The sequence below is a fragment of the Perkinsus marinus genome (genome assembly GCF_000006405.1).
Source record: "Perkinsus marinus ATCC 50983 genomic scaffold scf_1104296932072, whole genome shotgun sequence".
NCBI lineage: Eukaryota > Perkinsozoa > Perkinsida > Perkinsidae > Perkinsus > Perkinsus marinus.
In genome coordinates, this window is record NW_003215522.1 from 172,935 (window position 1) to 200,682 (window position 27,748).

The 27,748-nt window shown below is 51.8% G+C and overlaps 9 protein-coding genes across 9 annotated transcripts; 6 read left to right on the top strand and 3 right to left on the bottom strand.

Annotated features, from left to right (window-relative positions):
• Positions 1-962: 962 nt before the first annotated feature.
• Pmar_PMAR008119 (beta-galactosidase, putative) lies at positions 963-3,275 on the top strand (the record flags this gene model as incomplete). The annotated part of the gene is made up of 1 exon (XM_002785715.1): positions 963-3,275. One exon carries the CDS (start codon positions 963-965, stop codon positions 3,273-3,275), a length of 2,313 nt encoding a protein of 770 aa, XP_002785761.1.
• A 107-nt stretch (positions 3,276-3,382) lies between these two features.
• Pmar_PMAR008120 (conserved hypothetical protein) lies at positions 3,383-4,167 on the top strand (the record flags this gene model as incomplete). Its single annotated transcript, XM_002785716.1, has 5 exons — positions 3,383-3,470; positions 3,599-3,682; positions 3,730-3,794; positions 3,836-3,888; positions 4,002-4,167. The coding sequence occupies 5 exons, from the start codon at positions 3,383-3,385 to the stop codon at positions 4,165-4,167; spliced, it is 456 nt and encodes a 151-aa protein (XP_002785762.1).
• A 748-nt stretch (positions 4,168-4,915) lies between these two features.
• Positions 4,916-6,277, bottom strand: Pmar_PMAR008121 (Subtilisin, putative; the record flags this gene model as incomplete). The annotated part of the gene is made up of 1 exon (XM_002785717.1): positions 4,916-6,277. One exon carries the CDS (start codon positions 6,275-6,277, stop codon positions 4,916-4,918), a length of 1,362 nt encoding a protein of 453 aa, XP_002785763.1.
• Positions 6,278-9,852: 3,575 nt separating this feature from the next.
• Pmar_PMAR008122 (conserved hypothetical protein) lies at positions 9,853-10,364 on the bottom strand (the record flags this gene model as incomplete). The annotated part of the gene is made up of 4 exons (XM_002785718.1): positions 9,853-9,922; positions 9,968-10,070; positions 10,121-10,265; positions 10,311-10,364. The coding sequence occupies 4 exons, from the start codon at positions 10,362-10,364 to the stop codon at positions 9,853-9,855; spliced, it is 372 nt and encodes a 123-aa protein (XP_002785764.1).
• A 66-nt stretch (positions 10,365-10,430) lies between these two features.
• On the bottom strand, positions 10,431-12,087 carry Pmar_PMAR008123 (polysaccharide export protein, putative; the record flags this gene model as incomplete). Its single annotated transcript, XM_002785719.1, has 9 exons — positions 10,431-10,543; positions 10,596-10,777; positions 10,829-10,971; positions 11,015-11,158; positions 11,262-11,370; positions 11,487-11,623; positions 11,718-11,858; positions 11,905-11,968; positions 12,020-12,087. The coding sequence occupies 9 exons, from the start codon at positions 12,085-12,087 to the stop codon at positions 10,431-10,433; spliced, it is 1,101 nt and encodes a 366-aa protein (XP_002785765.1).
• A 473-nt stretch (positions 12,088-12,560) lies between these two features.
• Pmar_PMAR008124 (conserved hypothetical protein) lies at positions 12,561-14,462 on the top strand (the record flags this gene model as incomplete). Its single annotated transcript, XM_002785720.1, has 2 exons — positions 12,561-14,111; positions 14,165-14,462. 2 exons carry the CDS (start codon positions 12,561-12,563, stop codon positions 14,375-14,377), a joined length of 1,764 nt encoding a protein of 587 aa, XP_002785766.1. The 3' UTR covers positions 14,378-14,462.
• Positions 14,463-16,867: 2,405 nt separating this feature from the next.
• Positions 16,868-17,017, top strand: Pmar_PMAR008125 (hypothetical protein; the record flags this gene model as incomplete). The annotated part of the gene is made up of 1 exon (XM_002785721.1): positions 16,868-17,017. A coding segment is annotated over one exon (150 nt), but the record flags the coding sequence as incomplete, so codon positions are not given.
• Positions 17,018-21,062: 4,045 nt separating this feature from the next.
• Positions 21,063-22,702, top strand: Pmar_PMAR008126 (conserved hypothetical protein; the record flags this gene model as incomplete). Its single annotated transcript, XM_002785722.1, has 5 exons — positions 21,063-21,262; positions 21,309-22,122; positions 22,174-22,338; positions 22,386-22,451; positions 22,499-22,702. The coding sequence occupies exons 1-5, from the start codon at positions 21,084-21,086 to the stop codon at positions 22,700-22,702; spliced, it is 1,428 nt and encodes a 475-aa protein (XP_002785768.1). The 5' UTR covers positions 21,063-21,083.
• Positions 22,703-22,732: 30 nt separating this feature from the next.
• Positions 22,733-26,380, top strand: Pmar_PMAR008127 (hypothetical protein; the record flags this gene model as incomplete). Its single annotated transcript, XM_002785723.1, has 9 exons — positions 22,733-22,866; positions 23,107-23,239; positions 23,837-23,919; positions 24,423-24,492; positions 24,541-24,618; positions 24,664-24,735; positions 24,781-24,867; positions 24,912-25,755; positions 26,228-26,380. Coding segments are annotated over 9 exons (1,654 nt in total), but the record flags the coding sequence as incomplete, so codon positions are not given.
• Between the last annotated feature and the right edge of the window lie 1,368 nt (positions 26,381-27,748).

Sequence of the window (27,748 nt, forward strand, 5' to 3'; positions counted from 1 at the left end):
GAGTCGACTCATACAACAACAACAGCATAGCCAATGCTGGCTCTATGAGTTGCGTGTCAACGGATAGAATGGAATACACGGTACCTTGCTAGGCCTTCGTGACGAAGGGGCGGAGCTCGATTAGTCCGCATCTTTCGCTTGAGATATTGGGAAATAATGATCGTTGTAGAGATGCGATGATCAAAATTGATTTTCAATTGCGCTCGTCATGGTCATTTGATAGTCATAGATCTCGAATCGTGCACTAAACTCCATCCCGGAATTAGTCCCGGGTTCGATCCCCGGGTTGGACATTTTTCCGTCAAAAAATGCTTTCGCACATTTCTTGAAGCTGTGGGCGTACTCGAGTTTTTCGATCTTCCTGCAAAGCTCGGAATATAGATGTGGAGTTGGTGCCTTCACACGATTGCGTCTGCGTGCAACATGTAGCTAATCTGCCTGTCGCCCTTGCACCCTTCGCTTGCGACGGCTCCTTCTCGACTCATGTCGAGTTACCACATGGATCATGCTGAGGGCCTCCTACAATAGAGGACTCGTTTGATTCATCTGATGCCCTCGGACGATCGGTAGTTCAGTCGAAATAATTCATCACGCACGCACTCACGCACTCACGCACTCACGCACTTACGCACTCGGGCACGTACGCACTCATGCACTCACGCGCTTTCGCACTTACGCATTCGGGCACGTACACACGCACGCACGCACAACGCGAAAGTGCCTGTTGTTGCGGTATATGTTCCGTTCGCTTCGCTCGCTCCGCAATTAGAAGCGCCGTAGATGCAGTAAACGGCTGAACTAGGTTAGTCGTCATCCCGCATTTGCGCCAAAACAGTCCGCGGTCCGTGTTTACACGGTGCCCCGACTTGCTATGTCGCGTTTGGAAGGCTGGAATGCGAAGAGGCGACCATATGGCCTTCTAATGCACTTCTACAACTGACTGGTCTCAGTTTTTTCCCCACATGCTTGCCGCTCTGGTGATTATGGTAAGTGTCTTCTTGGGCACTCTCTTCCTCGTTGAAAGTGTTCTCTCTCACTCTTCTGGTCTCTACTCTGGCGACGTACCCCGCGAGATGATTCGGTACTCGCATGTGGCTGGTCGGCCCTACTCTGTCACTTATGATTCCCGGGCCTTCAAGATCGATGGAGTGCGGACGCTGCTGTTGGGAGGCTCCATACACTACCCTCGTGTGGCCGTCGATGAGTGGGAGCCTATGCTGGAGGAGATGGGCAGGGACGGCTTGAACCACGTCCAACTGTATGTTTTTTGGAACTACCACGAGCCACGACCGCCACGCTATGATCAACTCAAAGATCGACTCGAGCACAAGTACGATTTCAGTGGACGAGGGGACCTACTGGGGTTCATCCGGGCTGCTGCTAAGAAGGATCTCTTCGTGAGCCTTCGGATAGGACCGTATGTTTGTGCGGAATGGGCGTTCGGTGGCCTTCCCCTGTGGCTGAGAGATGTGGAGGGGATGTGTTTTCGCTCTATTTGTGGTTACAATGGATCTCCTGGGAAATGCAAACCATGGGAGGGTGGGAAGTTTCGGAGCTGCGACCCGTGGAGAAAATACATGGCCGATTTCGTGATGGAGATAGGCAGGATGGTGAAAGAGGCGAACCTGATGGCAGCCCAAGGGGGCCCAGTCATTTTGGGGCAGCTGGAGAACGAGTATGGACATCACTCTGATGCTGGTAGGGCGTATATAGACTGGGTCGGGGAGCTGTCCTTCGGCTTGGGCCTGGACGTGCCTTGGGTCATGTGTAATGGAATCTCTGCTAATGGTACATTGAATGTCTGTAATGGCGACGACTGTGCGGACGAGTATAAGACGGATCACGATAAGCGATGGCCTGACGAGCCACTGGGGTGGACTGAGAACGAGGGTTGGTTCGATACATGGGGTGGGGCCGTTGGGAATTCGAAGAGGTCAGCCGAGGAGATGGCCTACGTTTTAGCCAAATGGGTGGCTGTGGGAGGTAGCCATCATAACTACTACATGTGGTATGGTGGTAACCATCTGGCTCAATGGGGAGCGGCCTCGCTGACCAACGCTTATGCTGATGGGGTGAACTTCCATTCTAATGGGCTGCCGAATGAACCGAAGAGGTCGCATCTCCAGCGCTTGCATGAGGTCCTCGGGAAGTTGAACGGGGAGCTCATGCAGGTGGAGGACCGCCACTCGGTGATGCCAGTCCAACTGGAAAACGGTGTGGAAGTTTACGAGTGGACCGCTGGCCTCGCTTTCCTCCATCGTCCAGCATGTAGTGGTTCCCCGGTAGAGGTCCACTACGCCAAGGCGACCTATAGTATTGCCTGCCGTGAAGTCCTCGTGGTGGATCCATCAAGTTCAACGGTCCTCTTCGCAACGGCTAGTGTTGAGCCCCCGCCTGAGTTGGTACGGAGAGTGGTGGCCACCTTGACAGCGGACCGATGGAGTATGAGGAAGGAGGAGCTGCTGCACGGTATGGCTACAGTGGAGGGGAGGGAGCCGGTCGAGCATCTCAGGGTCTCGGGGCTGGATACAGACTATGTCACATACAAGACGACGGTGACAGCTACCGAGGGTGTCACCAACGTATCACTGGAGATCGACTCGAGAATATCCCAGGTGTTCCATGTTTCGGTTGATAACGCCAGCAGTCTGGCGGCAACAGTGATGGATGTGAACAAGGGGAATACCGAGTGGACGGCGGTCGCGCAGTTGCATAATCTCACGGCCGGTCGGACCTACGACTTGTGGATTCTATCTGAGTCACTCGGTGTGGAAAATGGGATGCTCTATGGCGCGCCGGCCGCGACTGAGCCATCCTTACAAAAGGGAATTTTCGGGGACATCCGGCTGAATGAGAAGTCCATTAGGAAAGGTCGATGGAGTATGGTGAAGGGTCTGGATGGGGAAGTGGACGGCGGCCAAGGCAAAGCGGAACTCCCCTGCTGCGATTCGCTGGGGCCTGCGTGGTTCGTCGCAGGATTCACCCTCCACTCGGTAAGATCGAAATCGATCTCTCTTACTCTGCCGCTGGGGTTGCCTCAGCAAGCTGGTGGTCATATCTGGCTGAATGGTGTGGACATAGGAAGGTGGCGAGCGGTTGGTGGTCGCCAGGCTTCGTATAGGCTGCCGTCAGATGTGCTCAAGAGAGGTTCCAACAGGCTGGCTGTGTTCAGTGCTACTGGGCATTGGGTATCCGAGCAAGGCGGTCCCCCTACAGTGGTGGAGGAGTTCTATAAGAAGAGATCTGATCAGGAGACGTTGGAGTTGATGATGTGATGTAGAATCTCTTTCACATAGGGGTTCTGGGTAGATTGTGGCAAATCTAAGTTTCATGTTTTGACCTATGAAACAGCAGCTTTGCGTTGTCGTTGACCGGGACTAGCATGGGAATGTCAGACGAGATGTTTTCCTGTCGGTTCTGCAGCGAGTCTCCCTTCGCCAGGCTGTTCGGTGCCGACCCCCCTCCACCAGGTGAAGTCATGCTCATGTCTAGAGTCTCGACCTATCCCTCTCAGTGTCGAGCCCTCGTGGGCTGCCCGAGGGAGGAGCGAGTCGGACCAGGTAACTACGCCTAGTGGTTATTAGGTTCGCTGTTTTAGGGGGCACGACGACTCGACAGACGAGAAGGTCTCCGTCGAGTTTTGTGAGGCGTAACTCTGAAGAGATGCAGCGTCTTATAGCGAGTGTGCATGGCCGTTGTCTGTCTGCATTCATAGGGTCTTGGTGTTAGGCTGGGACCACTATGTAAGCTCTCGAGCTAAGGACTTCTTTGTCACTCGCGAGAAGCTAGAGGAGGTGAGCAAAGCTTAGGAGTACCAGTGGAAGTCGCTTGTGAGGTGCTCATGATGATAGCGAGGGGCATCCACCATACTGAGGACCCGATCCTAGGGTGGGCCAAAGAGGTACCTCTTCGGAATGAGAGCCGCTGCATCCCATCAGCGACGATAGCTGTGTGTTTTGGTATGGCGAGGTCACTAAAGATGATAACCAGGCCGTGATCAGGGTGGGTACCAATACGTGGACGTTAGCGACTATTCCGTTCCAGATGGTGAAGCCAACGGAGGACACAGAGAGCCTGACGTATGTGAATCGAGTGATGGTCCTCATCTTCTCCTCGGACGAGGCCTTCCAACATCTCATGACTCTACCCAAGGCCCCATTCAGGTAGCTATCACCCGCGTCCCTCCTCTCACGCTTAGTCGTCGCTTCAGGATGGCATGCGGCAATCAACTTTGCGTGTCACTACACCACGTGGCATTGAATTAGCCTCATCATTTAGTCGTCATGGTATCGTGAGCGTCGTCGGGCTCGCGTCTGCATCGTGATCACTTGTGTTTCAATACTGCTTCCTGACTTTTGTTGGTTATAGACACCTGGCACACCATGGCGAATACATTCGATTACGATGAGAGAAATACACCCTTCCTGAAGCAGCAGAACAGATTCCCTCTCCCATGCGGGCCTTTCGGGTATATTACGACGGACGACAGCACGTCTCAACATTGAGCCGTGTCCTCTGTTCGGATGATTCTTGGTTGAGATTCACACCTCCAACACCCCTTTCTTGCGGGCCTCTATGATGCTGCGATTTCACATAGTACGCGGCCGAAGGCAGAACGATTGGTGACACGCCGTTTGGCGCAATAATGAGGCATCCGGCTCAGAATCCATTACGATGTTAACAAGTACTGTAGCCGATGGCGAATACCCCGCCTAATCTCGATAAAAACCGCGTAGGAACGTGGCCACGTGCGTTGAACACACAACATTTCATGACTGCTACTCAACCGCAAAGAGGATAGTGGAAGTTGGAGGAGCGACACTCGCGTCCTCACTGACAGTTAAAAATCCCTGCTTAGTCAATATGAGGGTTAAAATGTGTGTGAAAATGTATGTGTCTGGACATTGAATGGGTATTATTCCATCAAATTGAAGTTGTCTCTGCCTCTCAAGCTCCGCGACGTCGGAGAGAGCAAGCTGATGGCGTGCTGTATGAGCCTTGAAGCGTTGACGGCGCCACTTCTTACATGCTGAGGGATGAGGTCAGGCATTTCACAGACGACAGGATCTGTATTCGCCAACATAAGCCTCTTAACCATCATCGGTTGGATATCCATTGACAAGAGGATAGCAGCCAGGCCAGCAACGAGTGGTTGTGCAGCTGAAGTACCGCTGAATGTGATGAGCTCACCGTCCTGATCGCGGCCGACGACGAGGTCTCCACCATAGGCTGCGACGTCAACCCTGTCCCCGTAATTCGAACTAGTCTTCAACACAGGTTCAGTCCTGTTTTCCCACATATAGTCGTATAAGGAGGCCACACAGATACCGAGGGGTCCGCCGTACCAACACGGATAAACATCGGATGCCTCTGCGAGGGAATTGCCAGCGGAGGATATGAGCATGATGCCATTCTGCTGTACCTCACGCAGAGCCGCGAACAGCAAATGTTGCTGGTCGAGCTGATACATGCTCAATCTGAAACCTAGGGATGCCGATATAATGTCGACCTCCAGGTCGATAGCCATCTCGAGGGCAGCCACGAAATGTGATAGACTCGCACGGGAGTCCTCTGCGAATATCTGTAGTGGCACTAAAGTGACATTGGGAGCAATTCCAGCAACTCCAATCGAGTTGTTACTCTTGGCGGCAAGAAGCTTGCTGACGCTGGTACCGTGGGTGTTCTTGAATGTCAGAGTCGATGAATTGGTCTTGAAGTTCCACCCTCCTTCATTATAGCCACCGCTTTTTCTTTTCACCGTCCCCTTCAAAGGAGCCAGATCAGGATCAGTCCAGTCTATACCGGAATCTATAACGGACACCTTGATTTTTCGAGTAACATGAGGAAGAGCAAGCTGCCACACTTGGTCCATCTTCATCCATTCCAAATGCTTTTGGTAGACGGCATCGGGATCGTTCAAGTGCAAATCATCACCGGATTCTTCGAAGGCTTCGCCAAGAACATCGACGGCACATTGAGACTGTAATGATAGCTTGCGGCTCGCCTCGGTAACGAAACTGCAGAGGGTATCGCTGTCGATGCTGGAAGCTGAGGTTTGGACCAGTTGAGTGTGGACATACACAAGCGTGGTGACCTCAGTGGTATTCAGGAAAGAGACAATCTTTTGGTCAGGAGTTTCACCAGCACTCCTCAGCATTTGAGGCAATTGGCGGATGTCAACATCGCTGATACCAGACTTAATGCTCAGAATGGTGTTGTTCTGGGCAACCGTGGCACCACATAGAGAAGCGACAGATAGCGCGAAAGAGGTGCGCATAGAGGAATCAAAATCTTCGAGAACTGAGGAGGAATCAAAATCTTCGAGAACTGAGGAGGAATCTGATGGAGAAGCCACTAAGCGCTAGCTAATGTCGAATCGGCATCGGAGTATCGGTCTCCGCGAACCAATGTGAACAAGCTATAACCACCCGTCCACTAACAAGCAAAGAACGGACGACTATTGCCGATAGTCTATCGGAATGTCCGGAATGCATTTCCAGGAAGTATCTCAACTAGATATTCGAGCATATCAAGGTTCTTCTAGATCCAGGGAATATCAAGCTTGGTGATACCCAAATCAATCACCGAAAGACTGAGTGACGAGACGGCTCGAACAGAGAGAAGCACTCGGCGCCCGGGTGGCAGTCTCGATTCAGCACGGTGAATGCCGTCTCGGTAGAGTAAGGAGATCGCCACGCTCGCGGGACGGCTCGGATCCCTGATTCTCTTAGGAACTTCTGTTTTCCCGCACTGATAGTTGCTGCGACGAGATATCACAGCTCTGTCCGTAACAGGGCCAGCCGCCATCTGTGGAGTCGCTGTGAGCCACAGTCTGTGACACATCATTTGTGAGGGATACCCGTCCGCATGTTGTACAGGTGGTTGTAACTTCGATATGTGATAGTGATTTACTTTGTACGATACTCCCCTCCGTGGACTGACTATGAACAAAACAGCTTCCAAATGAGCGTTAACAAGTTAAGGCACAATAAGCAAGTGTCGCAGTGGACCGTGGTTGGTTGACTTGCCACTGTATTTGAAAAACACAGCTAGTTTCACAGGTAAATGTCATACCACTCGTTGACGAGCAGTATGAGGTTGAATCCGACCACCAAGCTGACGATGGTCGGCTCGAGATCTGAGCTTCTCTTCAGCCTTGAGGAAACTCCCAAGGTGCATTGAACCACCACCGATGCGGACCTGAGGGACAGAACATGAGCAGGCCTGGGGCGTGTTACGAATCACCATCGGTTTGTCGTTCTTCATCGCAACCACCAGCCTTTTCGTGCCGTATTTGTAAACCCCTTTGCTGACCTTCTGGAACTCATACCGAGCCTGTGGACTTGCTGGATTCGACAAGTACCTCACAGCAGGAAATGGGCACTTCTCTGAAAATAGTCACAATACATTCTCAAGCTTTCGTCGACGATATCAGCGGCCTCAGGAACAGGTGCAGACACTGAACAGTTGGTATCTAAAAGAATGATATCTGTCTATTCTCAACTACTGGTTCTTACTTCGTGCCGTTTTTGGAGCACCATCATAGCCGAGGCTCTTGGATAATCTGAATAGGTATGGCTTCCCCTTGTCGAGGTATTCAGGCTCCCTTACCCATAACGGGGGTTAGTCCGTCGATGAGGCCTAGATGTCTGCGGACGTGCCGAAGAATGATCACACGTGTCAGGGACCAAGTGGTCCAGTCTCGTATGCAGTAGAGCGCTCGATGCCTCCAGTTGACGCGATCGCTTCAGTGTGTCACGGGCAGCAGCCAACCTGAACATTTTCTCGACAACATCAATCGTACAGGAGCTCAATGCCCACTTTGAATGTGCCTCAGTTGAAGCCGAAGAGTCAGTGAGGGGTCCATCCAAAGGATGGGTCATCGGAATACACTTAGTCTTCCGAGATGGCGGCGCAAACTGAAGCCTTGCGCCCTCGGTAGACCCCCCGTGCTTAACAGGACGGGCAGTCAGGATACCTTCCACTCGTCTCGAGGGGTGGGAAAACCTCAAGTCCAGCCTGGGCGACCTCTTGGTCTTGCTAGCGATATCACTGGTTGGGAAAGTGAGCATAACACCTCCCGACGCTTCCTTCACCTCAGCTCCCGGACAGTCGAGGGCAGCCGAATCTACTCTGAATGGTGCCTTCAAAGGTGATGTCGTGGGTGCAGATATTGTTTGCAGTTGTAGTTTCGGTACAAGTGGCGAGGACTGTGCAGAGCCATCATTTACTTCTAATCCTGCAAGTCTCGACTCTTGACTGGTCATCGCTATCCCACGCCCATGGGCCGCAACGACATCCCCGTCAGCCGCCTGGCTATCTCCACAACAGCTTGCAGTCGCTTGTGGCGGAGCCACGGGCGTTGTCACTGCGCCGTTAGCCTCTGTGGCGGTAGCGGTCTCGCTTGGGGGCTCAGCAGTACAACATGGTAGAGAGGACTGGCGGGATAAAGAGCTGCTCTGACTCGCCAGCACAGGCCGCAGGGAGATCGCATCGAACGACAGGCTAGGGTAAAAGGTTGTCGCTAATGTAACCGATGGCCGAGTAGTGTGCACATCCCTATGCTGCCGATACCGTGGCGGTTCCCAGCCGCTCCAATGTGGAGACCCGACGGGTTGGTCCCGACTCACGCAAATAGAAGTCGTCGTGTCTATCACCTCACGCGAGGCCTCCAGAGAGAGCGACTCCTTCGTCACCATATACGCAGACTCAGCAGAGGCGTTCACGCGACTATCACTCGGCTGCTCCACCGAAGTCAATTCCGGTGACGAGGCATCTTCTTCGATAACAACCGAACCCTCCGACCTTCCAGAAGTGGACGTCCTCCTTACTGGCGATGCTTTGTCCTCCGCAGAAGCCGGCGTATCATATAGAGCCTCGACCGAGTGGGGACTCGGCGCGACGATTTCCGTTCCCCATTTGTTGGCCATGATATCGGATCGGTTGAGCACCTCAAGGGCAGGGGTTCGCGGCTCGCCATCGTCCTCCCTATCATCTTCTACCCATGCACTGCCGCTAGCACTGGGGCCGTCTCGGCAGAGCTGTCCTTCATAACTCTGCACCTAATCAGTGAAGAGTCGACATCTACGAGTGCCTCAACATCCTGTCACCAGTGAGTTGAGGTAGCAAAGAGTTTCCTCCTGCTCTGCAACGAGGTGCTCCAGTTTGGTTCGTTCTTCATCAGCTCGACGAAGGTCACTTTCATAGCCTTGTTGCATTATCTGATAGTTTGGGACAGTCCGCGCGCGCCCAAGGCGCTGATCTCACCCGCAGCTCCTTCCTCAGTGCTGCATTGTCCTTTTCAAGTGCTTCCACACGACGATGTTGACTCTCCAGCTGTTTCCGCAACTCTATTGACGATCGAATATCCTGTGAGAATGCCCTGCTCGTTGTCTTAGCCCCGTTACTGCAGCCTACTTCAACGAGTTCATCGAAACCTCCCAGCAGCTGGGCGGCCCCAAAGCGATTCTGTAGGGTCAGAACCTGAGGACCAGCCCCGGGTGTTCAACCACTAAGACTGTAGCCACTCTACTCTATTTTGGAGGTACTCCACAATGGCCTCCTTCTCTTCGATTTTCTTTATCAGGCGAGTAGTGTTCGTAGCATCTACGATGTCGGGAGACCTTGTGCTCCTCGACAGGTGCTCGCTCATACGAAGCGAATGATGAAACCACGCCTGACTGAACTCTTTGATCACTTTAGTGCATCCTCAGGTACATCAAATTGACTGCACAACGAAGCTGATGATATTGGAAACACGCAAGGGGTGTATACAGTTGAGCTATATGCTGGAGTCCATCAGCAATGCAGCGATTCGAGAAACTGCTTCAACGACGAGATGAGGGGTCATTCCTAGGCGGACGACTTAGCCTTCTCAGCTGCATCTAGGTGCTCAGCATAAGCCATCGTTGCTACGCCGTTCCTGAGGTGAAAATGGCGAAATGTAACAACAGCGAATGAGCCTTACTCGACTTCAACGATGCCGTACTCCTCCACGGCCTTCTTCATAGTCTCTCGAGGGAATATAGAGGAGTGCCCATCAGACCAGTTGATACGTAGGGCGTATGTGCCTACAACAGCATAACACTACCACATCCCTGAATAGTGGCAACTACGGTACCAGCCTTGGCAATCTTGGTAGCAACGACGTCTTGAGGAATATCCTCCTCCTTGAACAACTTCTCACCGGTCCATTCATCGTACATATCAGCACTCCTACAGGCCAGTCTGAGTGCCCTAGCCGGGATTTGACCTTGCCAAGCGACCTGATGAAGGTCGTCCTCCGGGAACAGTAGGGTTATCGGTTTCACCTTGTGGTCGCCATATTGCTCCTGTAAGTAGATGGTTGGTTTGCCAGCGCCCATAAAGGCAATTTGAGTAGCTCCATGCTGTACCTCGACAACAAGGCTTCAGTAGCAAAGTGAAATATTTCAGAGTACCTTGGAGACGCCTCGAATGACATCATCAGCTAAAGACTCGAACGCCTTGGAAGCCTCAGAGCCATCGAATGCCTCATTGCAGACGAAGGGGAAGGCCGATGCTTCTGAAGCCGACCGCTATAGTGAGAGACATGTGTCACCATCTCCCGCACTTACTAACGTCATCAACATTGCGAGCCATATCAGGATCTATGGGCAACTCCACGTGGCTCTGAATCCCGTACTTCTCAGCGAGGTGTTTGCTATCAGCAGCTCTACCGAACACTTGGTGTTTATCAGAACAAGTAGGGCACTTGAAGTAGGCCATATTCTCTACTACTGCTATGGATGGGATGTTACTGAGATAGATGAATGAACACTACCCTGCGCCGTCTCCTCTCATGCCCTACAGTTTATCAAAGAGCTCGATGCCTTTCTCGACATCGACTAGACTCAGCTGCTGAGGCGTCGTCACCACTACGGCGGCGTCCACCTTAGCCTGTTGGCCGATCGTCAGTTGAACGTCACCGGTTCCTGGAGGGTAGTCGATTATCTACCACAAATGGTCAACATCATTCGAGAAGGGAGGAGCCTACCAAGTAGTCCAAATGGCCCCAATCAGTCATGGTCAGCATCTGCTGGATCATACCGCTGACCATGGGACCTCTGACAGCAACACTCTCGCCAGGTCGTATATATCCCATCGACATCAACTTCACGCCATTGTGGTAATACGGTTGCTGAAAAAGAGCAGTTACACGGCGAACAACGACCAGCATTGGGGTATTTTATTACCAGTACTCCAGGCTTAGCCTTGGCAGCTCCTTCCAGCTCTCCTTCGACAGGGTCAGCAGGGGCCCTTTCTGTTGAGGGTATAAGGTAGGGCAAGGAGGGTCCGAAAATATCGGCATCCAATATCCCTACCTTTACACCATGCTTGGCGATTGAGTACCTACAGGGGAATTACTCGTGTACGGTGGGAACATGTAGTTGAAGACTGGAGATCCCTCCGAAGATTCCGACTCCGCCCCAACAGCACGCCATCGAGTACTGACCCTTGAGGCTTACGCTAAGTTCACAGCAACACTGCTCTTGCCGACGCCGCCTTTGCATGAGGTGACTGCTACAATATTCTGTACATTAGAGAGATTCTCAGACTTCACTTCAGGGGCCCCACCGGCTCGCGACTTCGCCGATAGCGTTACCTGATCCGTATTTCTAAGCAATCGCATCTTGAAACTACACTGAGAGCTGTTATAACGTTAAACTATGTAGTTGGGCTACGACTTGACAGCTTACCTTGACGTCAGTTACCCATGGTAGGGCTGAACAAGCTCTCGTACAAGCATCTATAAACTGATCTCGGACAGGGCAAGCTGGTGTGGTCAATTTTAGATCGAACACCACGACGCCCTCGTCGCTTATAGTAAGGTTTTGAACCTGCCAAGACTGTCTCAGCCACGAAGGCGGCTTTTAGATCTATTACGAATCCTAGAGTAACTATGTCCTTGTGGAGGTCTGGGTCGATGATAAGCGACAATTGCTGAAGTCTGCGAAATCAATGACATCAGTGAGATTAAGTGAATCCTTGAATGCATTACATTTCCTTTTCTCGCTCTGTCGCAGCAGCGGTCTCGTTGGCAAACCCACGCCTACCGAACCGAGCCATGGGGGCCGGTCGGTTAAACATAGTCGGCGGAGCGAAGCACCGTACAGCTGCTGGTCTGGCCATAACGGCTGTAGTGGTGAATGCTCGGCAGGCCAGTAACCGAGTGGCTGTGGGAAGACGGCTGAGCATTGTGAATTCAAACCTACAACTGAACACAGGAGATGTCGCTAACAAGGCCGCAGTCCTGAAGTGGTCGCCCCCGCCATCTTCGTCACGGAGGGTCCGTATTCTTCCCCTCCATGACAGAATGGGAGCACTCAGTCTACAAGGGGGTCGACAGTGTACTCTCTAGCGATATGAATCTTCACTTTGCCTCGTGGCTAAATCAGTCCAAGATGTAGCGCTGAGCAGCAGCGTTCTGCTTCGCTCCGCTAGGAAAATCCGAATTTTTCGTGCGGTTTCTTGTGAAGGAATAGGGTCATTAGGGAGAAGTATTGCTTTCTAGGAGAGCTTTTGTTGATTCCTAGAACCAGATGGATGTCGACGCGACGAACTTCGACGACGCTCTGTTCAAGACGGTGAAAGCTGCCTTGAATGATGCCGACTACATCGCCATCGATCTTGAAATGACCGGCATCCATGACGCCGCTCATCAACCCTCAGGCTCCGACTCTACCGCAGTCCGGTATAGGAAGAACCGAATAGCAGCCAAGAAATACGGCATCATGCAAGTTGGGGTAGCGGCCTTCAAAGGGGAAGAGTACCGCGCTTGGAACTTTTATGTCTTCCCTCGACCAATCAACGACTTGGGAGTTACTTGGGTGCCCTCAGTGGCGCTGTGCTCGGCTGCGATCGCCTTTATGAAGGACCAGGGGATGGACTTCCAACGGTGGATCGACAAGGGTCTCACTTACGTCAATGCAGTGGTGGAATCTCGGCTGGCTGAGGCTTTGGAGAAGAAGAATCGGGAGGACTCGAGTGGGGAGGGTCTACCTGAAATTCACAACCCTCAGGCTAAGGAAAATGTCGAGAAAGCAGTGAAGTCGGTGGCCGAATTTGCTAAGGACCCTGAACAAGATTCCTTCAAACTGCCCAATCTGCGTGGAGTGGCCTTGAGAGTCGCTACGGCTCGTATCAAGGCCAACCACCCCAACCTATTGATCGAGTCGGTCCGTGTTGGGGCATACACTGAGAGGTTCGTTACTCGTCGGTCTAGACGGGACCTTGTGCGGGAAAAGCTTGGTTTTCGTCGAGTTTGGAAGGCCATACTGCAGGCTAAGAAGCCTATTATCCTCCATAACGGCATGCTTGACCTCATGTGGATGATGCAGGAGTTCGATCAAGATTTGCCCAGCGAGTTGGCCAACTTCAAGGCGCGAGCTCGGCAACTGTTCCCCTCGGGAGTCTATGATACTCGACAGATCGCCATCGAGTCTGGCTTTCACGGAGTGGGTCTTTCGCAGTTGGCTGAACGTTTCGCACAGGACCCGGTAGTGCAGAAAATTCACGGCGCGGATGAGTTCTCTAGAAAATTCGATGGTGAAGATGGAGAGGAGAAATTTCATGAGGCCGGCTATGATGCTGTGGCTACAGGAAAGGTCTTTGCCGCTCTCACAGCGGAAATGAGTGATGAGGAGAAGAAGCAGTTCCTCAACTACATTGCACTGGCCCAGTCCTACTACTGTGTCAATTTGTCGGAGGCAGCAGGAGATCGCGCGGTGAATGACAGGCCTCGTCAGTATCGGGTTCTCGAGGGCATCCCGATTGGGACTAAGAACAGTGACGTCTTGGCGTTGGTCGAGGAAGTGCGGACGCATTTCCAGGAAAAGGAGGCTGGTATGAAGGTTTATACGTATATTGATTGGATTGATGATACTCGAGGGGTCCTGCATCTGACGCCGATACTTCATAAGGATGATGATAAGGATAGCGAGGGAGAGCAGAAGGAGGCGCGGGAGAGGGAAAAGGAGGTTAATGCCGAGATTGGTGTGATGCTGGATGAGGCGTTGGCGAGAAAAGTTGGTACCTCGAACGAGTGGTCAATGCTGAAGGTCCGCTCACTCGACGACTATCTGAAATCCGAGGTACTGAACTCGTCCGCCACGAGTGTTGCAGCGGCGGCAGCGCGCATGGTCAGGTCCTCGTATGGCGGGGCGTCAGCTGGGAGTCCGTCTCCTCCAAGTCAGGGGGGCACTTCCAGCGGTCAGAGTACCAACGGCCCGACCAAAGGGGTACCTCCAAAGCGGAGACGAACCACTTTCGGGTTGTAGTTGATGCAATTGGTGATAGCGAGGAGTCTGATGAGAGCGATGATGAGTGGTACGCCGATAGTGATGATAGCGATGAGTAGCTGCTACCTATATGATGATGATGGACCGGCTCCTGCTGCACTACGTACGATTATTATACTTAGTGTTTGCTGCTGATAGTAGTAGTAGTAATCCAGATTTCTCCCTACTCTGTGTGTTTCGTTGTCGAGGACGTAGATAGTTGGCAGTAGTCGTATATTCTTCCCGTGCTTAATTCATGGATGCGTCATCTTTGGCGGCAATGATGACGAGGGGAAAGTTGGACGGACGGTTCGCTTGCCCGATCGTTGGCCCCAATGAGGTCCTAGGGAGGCGCGGGGTCAGATCGCCTTCGAGTATGCTCGACCGAGCGACGCCGGTTGACGATCGAAGTACCTTCGCGATGGTTCGCATTGATCGGGAACCTATGCGGCCGTTCAGGGTGAGTGAGGGACGGGAGAGGAAGGGCGGGGGTACGACCATGGCGACGAAAGGAAGGAAAACCGCCGTGGCACCACGCAGTAAAACTGCGCGGACATCTAGAGGATGTGACCCTAAGAAGCCCATAGGGGCTGTGAGGAAATCCCCAGGCAGTGATCGTGACTCGATTGTCATGGGAATAGCAATTTCTGAGGTCAGCTGCGACTTTCTAGAACTCTGCATTGAAGCTCTCACGAGAGGTGTCGTATTAGACGTTCTTGAGATGCCTACCACCAGGATCGATCCGGACCTTGCGACCCCTACATCCATGGTGACTGCCCGGCGATATGGTAGAAGAGGGACGGACGGACCACCAACGCCGCAGGAGAGTCCTCGGTCGATGCCGTCACTACACACGGTGATACAGCAGCTAGATGAGACTTGCATATCATTAACGCAGAGCTTGGATGTAGAGGGAAGTTCTTTTGTCGGTAACCATGGGGTAACTCAGTCTTTTGAGGCCGATGAGCTGGAGTCTCTGATATGCTCCAAGACAGAATGTTCTATGGAGGTAGAGGACTCATTATGGGGAGGGCCACCCGGGGAGAACCCAACGGCTAGGGTCGTTGACGCGAATGCTCGCTTCACTGAACTGGTGTCGCCTCTGGAAGCTGTGAAGCAGAACGAGTGCAATGAGAATGTATGTTCATTAGATTCGAGTTGCACACGGGTTAGCTGCAAATGTAAGAGCCAAGACGATGAGGAGGTGAGGGGACAACTTGATAGCATTGGGAGACTAAGCATAACAGCTGACTCCTCGACCGTCCAGGTCTCGGAAACTGGAAATGGTCCAGCGGGATGACACTGGTAGTTGTTGTAGCAGTCTTGACAGTAAAGCTGCGAGCCTCTCGTCTGTTGTTGAGAGGAGGGAGCTTTCCGACGAGCAGGGTAGCGGAGTAGGATGCTCTGGAAACAGCCTGGCACATGAGGATCCTGAGAGCGGAGATGGTCCGCTTGTGGGTGACAAGGCTCCGATCACAAGTGCTGGACGAGGCAGAAGCTGTTACGACACGAGGAAGAGCAGGGTTGTGAAGAAGTTTCCTGTGCGGAAGAAGCCACGCAGGTCAAAGTGGCGAAGATCTGGCCATACTGCGAGGACGATGCGCGTATGGAATTCGGAGACAGCTCAGTCCACTAGAGAGCCAGCAGGGGGAGGTGGACATGAGCCATGTGTTCTCCTTGGAGGCCATGCCTTGGGGTTGCACGGTATAGAACAGGCTTGCGGCAGTCGTCGTTTCAGTTGCGTCTTCGGGTTTGATACTGAGGAAGATATCAGTGGTGTGGTGGAGTGTGAGGCCTCACCAAGTTGTGGGTCCGAATCCAGATTGCCGGGTATAGAGCTTACGGATGGAGTAGTTATGGAGGCCCAGGAGGACCTACCAGTCGAGTCTGAAGTGGAGTTGTCCCTGAGTCCAAGTCCGAGGTCACGGCAGGGGCGGCCTCCTGAAAGCTCGGGCGAGACTACTTGGGAGTGTAGTGGCGATATGTCTCCACCGATCATGGTCGAGGAAGATGACGATGTAGAACATATGTCAGTTGTGGTTGAAGGGGATGGTAGGGAAGGCTCGCTGGGAAAGTTATCGGCCGGCTTAGGGTCCTGGGACGACTCGAGCATCTCCAGCGTTGGACGAACTACAGCAGAGTGTGAGTGCCATGTAGACGACAATAGCGTAGTTGTCGACCAGGCTCCTTCTCTGTCGTCCTGTACAGCTCAGAGGATTAGCACAGAGAGCGATCTTACTGCCAAGAACCCTCCCCATCCTGATATCAGTAGAAAAGGCTCTTTCCGGCGTAGAGGTCTGAGAAAGGCCTCTTCTGATGCTGGTTTCGACCTGTCCTTACGGCATGTACTCGAGGAACGGGAATGCACAGCCCAGGGGTATCGGTCTACAGCGTTGACGGCCATCTCGACGGGGTCATGGTCCCAGAGGAGTGGAGTCAGCGAATCGGTTCTGCGGTCTCTCAAAGGCTCTTTGCCTAATGACACGGGGCATCCCCTTGTGGGTTCACCTCGGCCGTCGGCGAGTCGCCACCTTCCTGCTATGCCTCGACGTTCCGTTGGCCTTCCTAAGAACTCTCCTGTCAGCGAGTCAGTAGGAGTGCTCTCTGGAGCATTGAACCTGTGCGAGACCAGCCGGGAGGGCAAGGGTAGTCACGATGAGCTCGTCGATCACTCGCTGGGCCAAGCGCTACAACAGAATGACCCGCCGATAGAGGCTTCGGTCAATGATAACAGGGAGTCCAAGTTCACAGTCATCAGCGTCGAGGAAGATGAAGATGATTGCGGTGGCAGTCCGCTGCTGCCAATGCTGCTACTGGGTCGGAAGGGGTCTTGTTATCGACAGGGCAGACTACTCGAGCAACGGAGACCACAATTAGATATAGGCACCACCAAGGTAGGGCCAGCCGTCCGAGGTGGGGAGTGTGGAGAAGTATGCAGTGTGGAGTGCCGAGATGACCAGGTCAGTGAAGATGCCCCTCTCTCACCTAACAGCGTGTGGACAACACAGAGCTCGCCTAGGGCAGGTGGTAGCTCACAATACAGTCGCGATGGGGCCGTGGACGTTGAAGAAACCGTGCCCAAGGAAGGTGGTAGCTCACAATACAGTCGCGATGGGGCCGTGGACGTTGAAGAAACCGTGCCCAAGGAAGGTGGTAGCTCACAATGCAGTCACGATGGGGCCGTGGACGTTGAAGAAACCGTGCCCAAGGAAGGTGGTAGCTCACAATGCAGTCACGATGGGGCCGTGGACGTTGAAGAAACCGTGCCCAAGGAAGGTGGTAGCTCACAATGCAGTCACGATGGGGCCGTGGACGTTGAAGAAACCGTGCCCAAGGAAGGTGGTAGCTCACAATGCAGTCACGATGGGGCCGTGGACGTTGAAGAAACCGTGCCCAAGGAAGGTGGTAGCTCACAATGCAGTCACGATGGGGCCGTGGACGTTGAAGAAACCGTGCCCAAGGAAGGTGGTAGCTCACAATGCAGTCACGATGGGGCCGTGGACGTTGAAGAAACCGTGCCCGAGGAAGTTGGTAGCTCACAATGCAGTCACGATGGGGCCGCGGATGTCGAAGAGACTGTGCCCGAGAATTACGCTGATAGTCCACAATCGCGTCTGGTGGAAGAAACCGTGCCTGATCGATGGCAAGTCTTAACGAAAGGTCTGCTGGTGTCAACTGTGGTCGGTAGTCCCTCTGGGTTATGCAATCACTCCCTTGACGGTACTGCTGAATGGTGTAGAGACGGAAATGGGGATTCAACTAGCGTCTCCGCAGAGGCCCTCCCTTCGCAGGATATGCATAGAACAATTGAGGTCGACCCAGACCAGGAGCCTGAGGACTTGCAGCAGGTGGGAGCGTTAAGCCGCTGGTCACAGTCTACTCTTGAGGGCGCATCACGCTCTCGACGCCTCAAGATGTCCTCCCACCGGTTCCGACAGAAAAAAGCCCGAGGGTTAGCAACTAACCCTGAGCGGGATGGCCATGGTAGAGGGGCCGAAGCCACAGAGACCGATGCTCCTGCAGTTCCCCGTGACGACGCTGACATGGGACCGGCTATTAGCCGCGGAACAGCGTATACTAGAAGTGGGGAAGAGGGCCTTCGCCGGTGTGTGGGCATGCGACGAGCTGGGACGGCTGGGACGGGTACTCCCATTGGGACTACATTGTGTACGATCGATACCACTCTCGCCACTCATCGTCCTTTGGTGATTTCGTCTCGGTATACCAGAGTGGAGGAAAGCATTACTTTCTACTCGCCGATGAGGCTATCAGCCACTCCTCGACCGGCATCGAACCTCTCCTTCTCGCTATTGCAGGGGAGACCTAGTCCTGTTTGATCTGCTGATATTACCATTTGTATTATTGTGTTGGTGACTGTGTGATGTCCTCATGAATTCGACAAGGCCTTGTTCCACGCGCTTGTTGTCGTGTTACAGTGGTGTCACCCTCCTCTCGAGGATAGATTTTCGCAGTGCCTTGGTTTCTATTTCTCTTAATAAGCGATTCGGACGCAGTGGGATGTTGAGGCGTGAGTGCCTTGGTCCTCGATTGGACCGATGAGGACAGCTCTTCGGCCACCGAGCGAGGGGAACGTTTGTGTTATCATATGGTGCGAGGGGTGACGCTTATATGATACCCGTGCCGTGTCTTGCTTCGCTTGCGGATGACGCTACTGTTCGAGCTCTCCAGATTCTTTATGGAAATCGTTGTGCGTTTCCGGACCCGGTCCGATTGCTAGAGAAAGTCTTGGCATCGGACGAAGCGGCTATCTCCGCAATCCTACGCTCGAACACGACGACTGTGGTAGTTCTGTGGCATTTCTTGCCCTTGAGTGTAGCTTGAAGAACTCGACATATTCGGGGAATGAAGACGAAAGAGGGATCAGATAAACCCGTGTCGTGCGGATACATATAGATGACGCTACTGCTCGAGCTCTCCAGATTCTTTATGGCAATCGAGCAATGCGTTTCCTGGCCCGGTTCGAGTGCTAGAGAAAGTCTTGGCATCGGACGAAGCGGCTATCTCCGCAATCCTACGCTCGAACACGACGACTGTGGTAGTTCGTATGCAGCTGGTGAGAGTAGAGCCGGCGAGGTCAGTTTAGAGGAATTTTCGAGTTAGTTTGGGTCAATGGGCGGTGGTGTCTGGCACAGACTAGTGATGGTGGGTCTGTTTTTTTCGAGAGAACCTATGGGCATATATAAATTCAGCGACATCTATCTAGAGCTCTTCGTAGTACTTTTATCCAGGCAATGGCGCTGTCGCCTACTGCTGGTAACGATCGAGCAGCTTTCCTCGCAGAGAAGAACCCCCGCTTCGTGGCAGCACCTAAGGGATTGCCTGGTCGGTTACTATACCCGAGTTTAAGCACCCTCGCCACTCCTCTGATACGCCTACTATGGTGTTTCCGATACCGGCTGTTTTCGTGAGCTCGGGTGTGACGCCTTCGTTGCTTGGTACTGGTGTGGTCAGTGTGGGAAAATATGCACATGGGCAACCACACATGTTGTTGAGAAAATGGAAATTCTGAGAAACTTTGGGAAATTCTCATTGGTTTCTGTACACTTCTACCCGAATTCCTATGTGGACTCCTCTAATTAGTGAGGAAACTCCTGAGCTCAGCTGAGGAAGGCGAACATATATTCCTCCAACACTGGATGTGGCAGGGCGACTTTGCCTGTGGCACTTTCCTTCGAAGCAGCAGCTGGTGTATGCTCGAGAGGTCGAGGCCTGCGATGTCGTTTTGACCCTGCAAAGTGCGAACGAGCAGCGTCAGCTAGAGATGATACCCAAGTGAGGATCTTCGCTATTGCAGATGTCCGTAGGGCACAGCAGCGCAGCAGGATTGTGTTTGCGTACATTTGATAAATAGATCATTCACGCACGCACATTCGCTGTAGGCACTATGTATTATAGCTTTGATTCAGGAGCTGTTCGGCCCTCGGGATGCAGTGGATACAAATTGACTTTTGGTCCTGCTACTACCGCCACTCGGGGAATGCCACTGGTCACGAACGTCTGGTGGCGCTCTTCGATACCCTCATAGAGCTGCTGCGCACTGGGAAGAATATCCTTATCCACTGGTGACTTTGGACCTAAACCGAATCGCGGTGAGGAGTAGTCATGTTGATTCAGCGCAGCGGGAGTACATCGGACTGGCATGTGCGTTTATGGTCTACTGCGTCGTATGGGCCTTTCGAGTCTTGAGACGTTGGAGTACATCAAAGTGCTTCGGCCGATAACCTATGTCCACTGTGGAATGCAGCGATTTAAAGATATGGGTGAGACAAGCTGGGAAGCTCTTGGATGCATACACGACGTTTGTTTTTAGAAGAACATTGCTTGGTGTGGGGTTTTGACGATACCATTAGTAAGCGAGGTATCCAGAGATGAGCAATACTGCAGACTTGTGTCATGGTCACCACCATTTGGTGTCTTTAGTTCAGTACTAGTCTCGTCATTATAGTCTCCACTCTAGAGCAGACCTTCTTGGCTACACCCTTGCAATGTCTATTCGCTTCTCACTGGCGTAGATCGAGAAACCTTGTGCTGGGACCGGCGGTCGGCCGTACGACGGCTCCTATCATCGCTGAGGTACAAAGAAAACTTACAGTTGCTCTGTTAGAATACGAGGCCGGGGACGCGAGGAAGATGGAGGAATACGAACCGTCCGTGGTCCACAATCTTGGTGTTAAGGGCCATAAGTCTGGGTGATCTTTGATGTGCGTCATAGTTGCGTTCGTGGGGATCCACATATCTGGAGGCAGTTTTCTCCGTGTGATAACAATGTCGTCGGAAGTGCAACAGACGGGCGCTTTGAGAGGGCTTCTCAAGACGATAATAAGATCAGTCATCATTGGTCGCACTAAGGAGATTATCCTCCTTCGTCTGTTGCTGCTATATGCGGTGAAGAGCCATATTAAGGTTGCATGCCTCGTTGTGTACAGATCAGTGAATGCCCTGAGGTAGATTTGCCACTACCCTCTCGCTCAACGGTTTTCGTATCCTCAGGCTCACCTTGCGAGATATGAAGTTGCCCTGGTCAGCAAGGATTCGCCTCCTTAGCCACTACGTTGCGAGGATCCTACGAGTTATCGTTGGTGCGGTACTTGTGCGAGGACGGAAATCCTCTAAATTGCCACTGACGGTTGAGCTAGTGCTCGAGATGATGAGACCACATGAGCTTCTGGAATCGGAGAGTAGCCTCATCTACGCTACAGTGTCCAAAGTCGACGATACATGGTTGTCATTCTTCTTCCCATTATACGCGAGAATTGCTCTACCCGGGATTCGAACCGAGGAGGACAAGGTTGGGTCTGTACCAGCTGCATGGGTTCATACAGGACCAGTAGAGCGATGGTCTATGGGAGGTCCGCGAGCTTCGCAATCCATCGTTGTCTTGTATTTCCTTCATGGCGGTGGGTATATCTTCCTCGATGGAGTGCACTCTCATCTTGAGTACTGCGCTCGGTTGGTGATGAAAACCCAGCAGGAGTTCGACGACATACTAGGTCAAAACGTGGCCCCACGTGTCATCGGCTTCATCATTGACTATAGGAAGGCCCCTCAGTACGTCTTCCCAACAGCTGTTGAGGATGCTGTTAAGAGCTATGCGTATTTACTAAGTGGCCGCAGTCGCTATCCTGTGTCATCTAGTAGAGACATTGTGGTGTGTGGTGACTCGGCTGGAGGTGGCCTGTCTATTGCGATGGTACTCGCACTGGCGAAGGGGCATTTCACTCCTGAGGGAAAGCCCATGCCGTTACCCGGCGCGATGGGCGTTTGCAGTCCATTCTTGGACCTGAGGAGGGCGATCGATAATAAGGTGGGAAATCCTTGAGGCTTGCCTCGTCTCATCGTGTCTTTTTGTATGTAGGCGTATCAGAGTCGAATATGCTATTTGACTGATGCCTGCATCTGGATGTGTGCTGATCTCTATTTATTCGGGGACACCGAGAATGGGGATGCTGAATGCCCACCTGCTGAAAGCGATCCAGAATCTTGGCGGCGCGCAAGATTCTTGACACCCGATGTCACAATGGTATGGTGAATTTTCGCAGTGTTTGTTGTCGGAGTATCTGATTTCAGAATCCACTGGCGTCGCCGCTGCATGCTGATCTAACTCCACTTAGAGACATCCCTATTATCGTTCAGGTAGAGCCTTGTGAAGTATCAGATCTGTGTTGCACTTCCCCTGTCAGAGTGGGGACAGCGAGGGTCTGCTTGTGGACACCCTTGCATTGGCGCGAAGGGCGAAAGTGTATGGTCTGTCGAAATTGTCCATCGAGGTTTATACCGACATGTTCCATATCTTCCCGCTTTTTGCATGGGTGAGAGATGGGGTCTCCGCGCTCGAGATTGGTGAAGCTTCTTCAGCTGCTGCCGTCGGGCATGGTCGCCGTTAACCGCATGTCCAAATTTCTGGCAAAGCGAATATGTCTATCAATGAAGGGCGCCACGACATGTCCTATGGAGAGTCCAATGGTTTCCTCGACGGTATCGGTGGTGGAAAAAGACGGAGCGATGCAGAAGCGAAGAATATCTGCCTGGAATGGCGCCACCAGTCCAGGTAGGTCATGAGCTAGGCCATGGGGATGAGGCGTAGTGTTCCAGGAGGTGAAATGATGGTCTCCGGTGTAATGACTCCCCTTGGAGTTCAACCTTCTGCGTCATCTGATAGCTCATCGAGTGATGATGATGACGAGGAGTATGGTCAAATGAGAACGTCTTTCAAAGTAAGATTGCGATAGGCTACATGTGTGTGGTAATCTGTGTTGGAGATAACCTTGCCGTCTTAGTCCGTAGTCAGCGTACCTCACGGCTGCCACAAATTGGTTAATAGCCCGGAGATTTGCGAGAACCTCTGCCAGTATCATTTGCGGAAGCATAGCAGCACTCCCGACTGCACTCAGGAGAACGCCGGTGTGGCCCCCATTGTTAAGGTCGGCTATCATATTCGTATCGTTTTAGCGCGACAGCAATTCTGCCCAGTGTTGAGTACTCTCAGCTGCTCGTATCCGGATTCTTATTCACATCTCAAAATGCGAGTCTTGAATTTTGTACTCTGCATGTTTCAGGCCAGCTCCCCTGGCGCTGACACATTCACCGTTATTACGAGTTAAGTCGAATACATGTTGCATCCAAATCATACTAGGAGTCTCATTTTTTGTCCTGATCACTGCATGAGAATTGAGCTCAATACTGGACGCTCTGGGCTTTGCCTCAAACCCTTAGGGTTTTCAGTATCTTACACGTGATGATCTCGCCGTCGATTCGTTTCTCATCGCATCTAGAAAGATGGTGACAGGACACTGGTACAACGGTTCCAGACCGCCAATGCAGGCGGGATTGATTAAGTCCGATTGAACTCACTGGAGCTACTCCGAGGATCTTTTACTACTCCATCATAAGCCTCAGAATGATCTGCCGATAAACGTTATGCATAGATGTAATCTGCTTCAAACCAATTACCTCATGGCTGGCTTGTTGTGAATAGCTTGAACATTATCATCATCGTACTAGCGTATGACTCTCCTTAGATCTCCCAGCCGCATACTTCCCTCCTTTCCGCATTCACCGTCTTAAACCTGGAGAACTTTGGCCTGACGATGCGCTCAAAAAGGTAGCTACTAACCTACAAGGAACTCGCTTGGGGCTTCATGGGATGATTTGGTCTCTAAAGCGAGAAGCCGCCGATGGGAAATGCCCACCAAATCTTCGCAGCCAGAATTGAGCCCGAAAACCGCGGTTATCGCTTGGGCAGCTTGATGATTCGTCGCTGATGAGCTGTGGACGATGTTCATGAAGGTGATGTTGTAACTGACATTCATTATTGTCTTGTGATCACTAACTTCTGTATCGAGTTGTCGTTGTTGGTGCTGGCTGTTATGGTTTTGCTGACTGGGGAGATGCACGGTATCCTTAAGAAAGGATTTTCTCACTTATTTCAGGAGTTACTGCCGTTCGGATGTTCGTTCACCTCCCCGTCGTGAATGTTCTAGCGGCAGTCTTCGATGCTGTATATCATACTATACCCTACTTGACGCCAGAAGGGACTGAGCTGTGCATGTGACCTCTTCAACACTTTAGCTGGTCTTGTGGTGGAGTTTGTTTGATCCCTATTAGGTCGCTGCTATGCCTCAGTTGGAGAAATAGAGTCTACACGTGTCTGCATATACTTCGAGTACTCCGAGAAGTAAGTCGAGTCAGTCCGCGTCGGTGCAACTTGATAGCAGACTAGCAGGTTACTCTGGGCTGCTTACGACGGGAGGGATCCAGCCTAGAGCTGTTCTTGTTGAAAATACTCAAGGCTCCGAAGGAGGTATGCTGCTAGGTCGCGTCATGGTACGCATTGTATCGATAGCAGATGGAAATTGAGCATAGCGAGGACTCCTTACTGGCAGTGGAGCTAGTCCATGTCGTGGAGGCGGCTTACAAGGTAAGTAGAGCGCACTCAGCCTGAGCTTATCCGAAAGTACCGCAGGTTTATGGCCCACCATTGAGTCGGATATTGCACCCGACTATGAGAACGGAGCTCGTTAGTGTCACCGGTTTTCCTTGGGGTTTTTGGGTATACAATGGTCATACTGGTGTGATACTCACGAAGCGGATCAGATTACCACGACGAAAGCCCTGGGCTTACCAGCTCGTGGGATATCGATGGTCGACTTCGTGTTCGACAATTCTGATAATTGGTATATCGCTGGTCAAGACAAATCTACCAAGGAATATAAGGTGTGGAAGGCCCCATTCGATGAGAAAGGGTTGGCGGTCGAGATATTCACTGGAGAGGCAACATCGATTGACCTATACTCTACCAGCGGAAACACTTATGTTTTCGCAATCGTTGATAGCGAGATTCGTATGTATGGTACCCCCGGCAATCGCCGACCGCCTCTTGCGGGTGATTTTGTCGTCATCCGAGCGGCCGAAAATACCCACGATTGGGCAGCTCTTATCTTCGACAGCTCAGCTAAATATCTTTATGTGTCCGACAGGAAGATGAATCAGGTCTATCGCTTTGATGTGACTTCTTCAAGTTACCCTGAGAGGCTTGTTGCTGGTAATCCCGATGGTGTTGCTGCGGATGATGAAACGCATCTCGACCATCCCGAAGGAATCAGGTTTGCCCGTGGTGACCTCTATACTTTACAAGGTTCCCCTGAAGAAGGCCATATTGTTAGGTGGACTCCTGGTAAGAGCAAACGAAAGTCCGTCTACGACTTCGCCGTTAATGGTCGGCTGGGTTTCGATGTGGCGTACGTCACGCAAGATTACATCTATTACAGGAAGTCCGACGATGCAGTGTACAAGCACTGTGTAAATTCTCCCTGCAATGAGCCTATCATCATTGCTGGAGGGTGTGGAGCTGGCCATGATAATAATCAGCTCGTCGATGCAGGAGACGGAGCATTACGAATGGCCTACAGTGGCAGGCTACAATTATGGGATTTTGGTGGTGATAGATTCGTACGCTGGGCAAACAGGCCGTTGCCTTGTCCCACGACGTGTCCTACTACAACTACCACCACCACAACTACCACCACTACGCCATCAACCACCTCTACCACTACATCTACCACCACCACTACGCCTTCCACTACAACTACCACCACCACTACGCCTTCCACTACAACTACCACCACCACTACGCCTTCCACTACAACTACAACTACCAAGCCATCCACCACACCTACAACCACTAGTACGCCTTCTACCACTGCACTACAACTACAACAACCATCAATATGGCGCCTTTCACTAGTAGTGAATCACTACCACCACTACAACAACCACAACAACAACTACCACCACTGAAACTGTCACCACCACTACAACGCCGTGTACCACAGCTACCGCTCCTACAGCTACCACTACTACAGCTACCATCACTACGCCGTCCAGCGTCACTACAACGCCGTGTACCACAGCTACTACTAGTACGCCGTGTACCACTGCTGCCACGACGACCACTGTGAGTCCTAATTGCGATGCCTATTGTGCCAAAATGAAGAAGGGAAGCTATTGCAAGTACTGGCAGACTCCGAGTGTTTGCTTCGGAACTGATATTCCCTGTTCATGCGGTAAAACTACAGCCCATCCACCGCCGTCAGCGGTATCTCCCACCACCGTTATCACTACCTCGAATCCACCGGGCCTGTGATGCGATGCTTTCTGTAACTCTAAAGACTTGGGGAGTTACTGCAAATATTGGGCATCTCCCAATGTTTGGGGCCATAACCTCCTATGTCACTGCGACTGATTGTGATGTGATGATACCTTGGACGTAGATCGTTCCATCAGTCTCGATTATCATATTTCCCCATGTCTTATTCTCACGAATAGGCGAGATTTGCCGATTTTATGATCAAAGTTAAGTAGACTCTCATTGATTCGATTCTTCATTCAAATTGGTATTTGTGTTATGAACATCATTCGGTCTGATCTAGATGTTGTGAGTTGGGGGTTCAAAGTTAAGACTCGTCCAGTGCTCGCAGCTACAAGCCTCAGCCTGATCTGCCAATCAACGCTGCGGAGAGATGTGATCTGCTGCAAGCCAATTTCCTCATGACTGGCTACTTTCCTCAACATCTTCGGTTCTGCTGCATTCACCGTCTTTTACCTCGAGTATTTCGGCCTGACGATGCGCTCGAAGACTACAAGATCGCTTCGACCATTACGATCATCATCGGGCTTTACTTAGTACTAGCCGAGAGAGGTGCCGTCAATTGCTTCATGAGAACCTTACTCATTGAATTAGAGTCTATTGGCGGTTCGGTGTTGTGACACATGTTAGCCCCATGAATTTCGCTGGGGGATTGCATATACTGATTTCGCCCCCAAAGCTGAGATACGTTGGTGGAAAGGACCTACTCACTCTACCTTCGAAGATAGAACAGGGCCATTGAATTATTGCAAGGTGAGTGCGAAGACTGCAGTTATTGCTTGGATAGTGTGATGACTCGTTACTGATGAACTATCGACGACGTCTATGGGGACGATGTTGTAACTGCCATTCATTCACTATCCCGTGACCACTGACTTGCTTGAACTTCTGCATTGAGTTGTAAATATTATATGGAAGAGTCTATCTGACCTTGCTAGAGTCCCATGACGGTCCGAGAGGAATTGGTCGTTGTTGCTGAATATATTGGTTTTTCTCACCAAGAAGTACATTGTAGTTGTGCAGAGTGCACAACTATGGAATCTTAGCTTAGCTCGAAACTAGTTGATGATTTTATGGGTATGATTGTAGATAGAATCGCTAGATTCCATTTAGCGTTGCCTTGAGTTCCCTAATGGTTAACAGTATTCTTGAGGAATGGCTCTTCTCACGCGTATTTCCTTAGTTACTGCCGTTCGGATGTTCGTTCACCTCCCCGTCGTGAATGTTCTAGCGGCAGTCTTCGATGCTGTATATCATACTATACCCTATTTGACGCCAGAAGGGA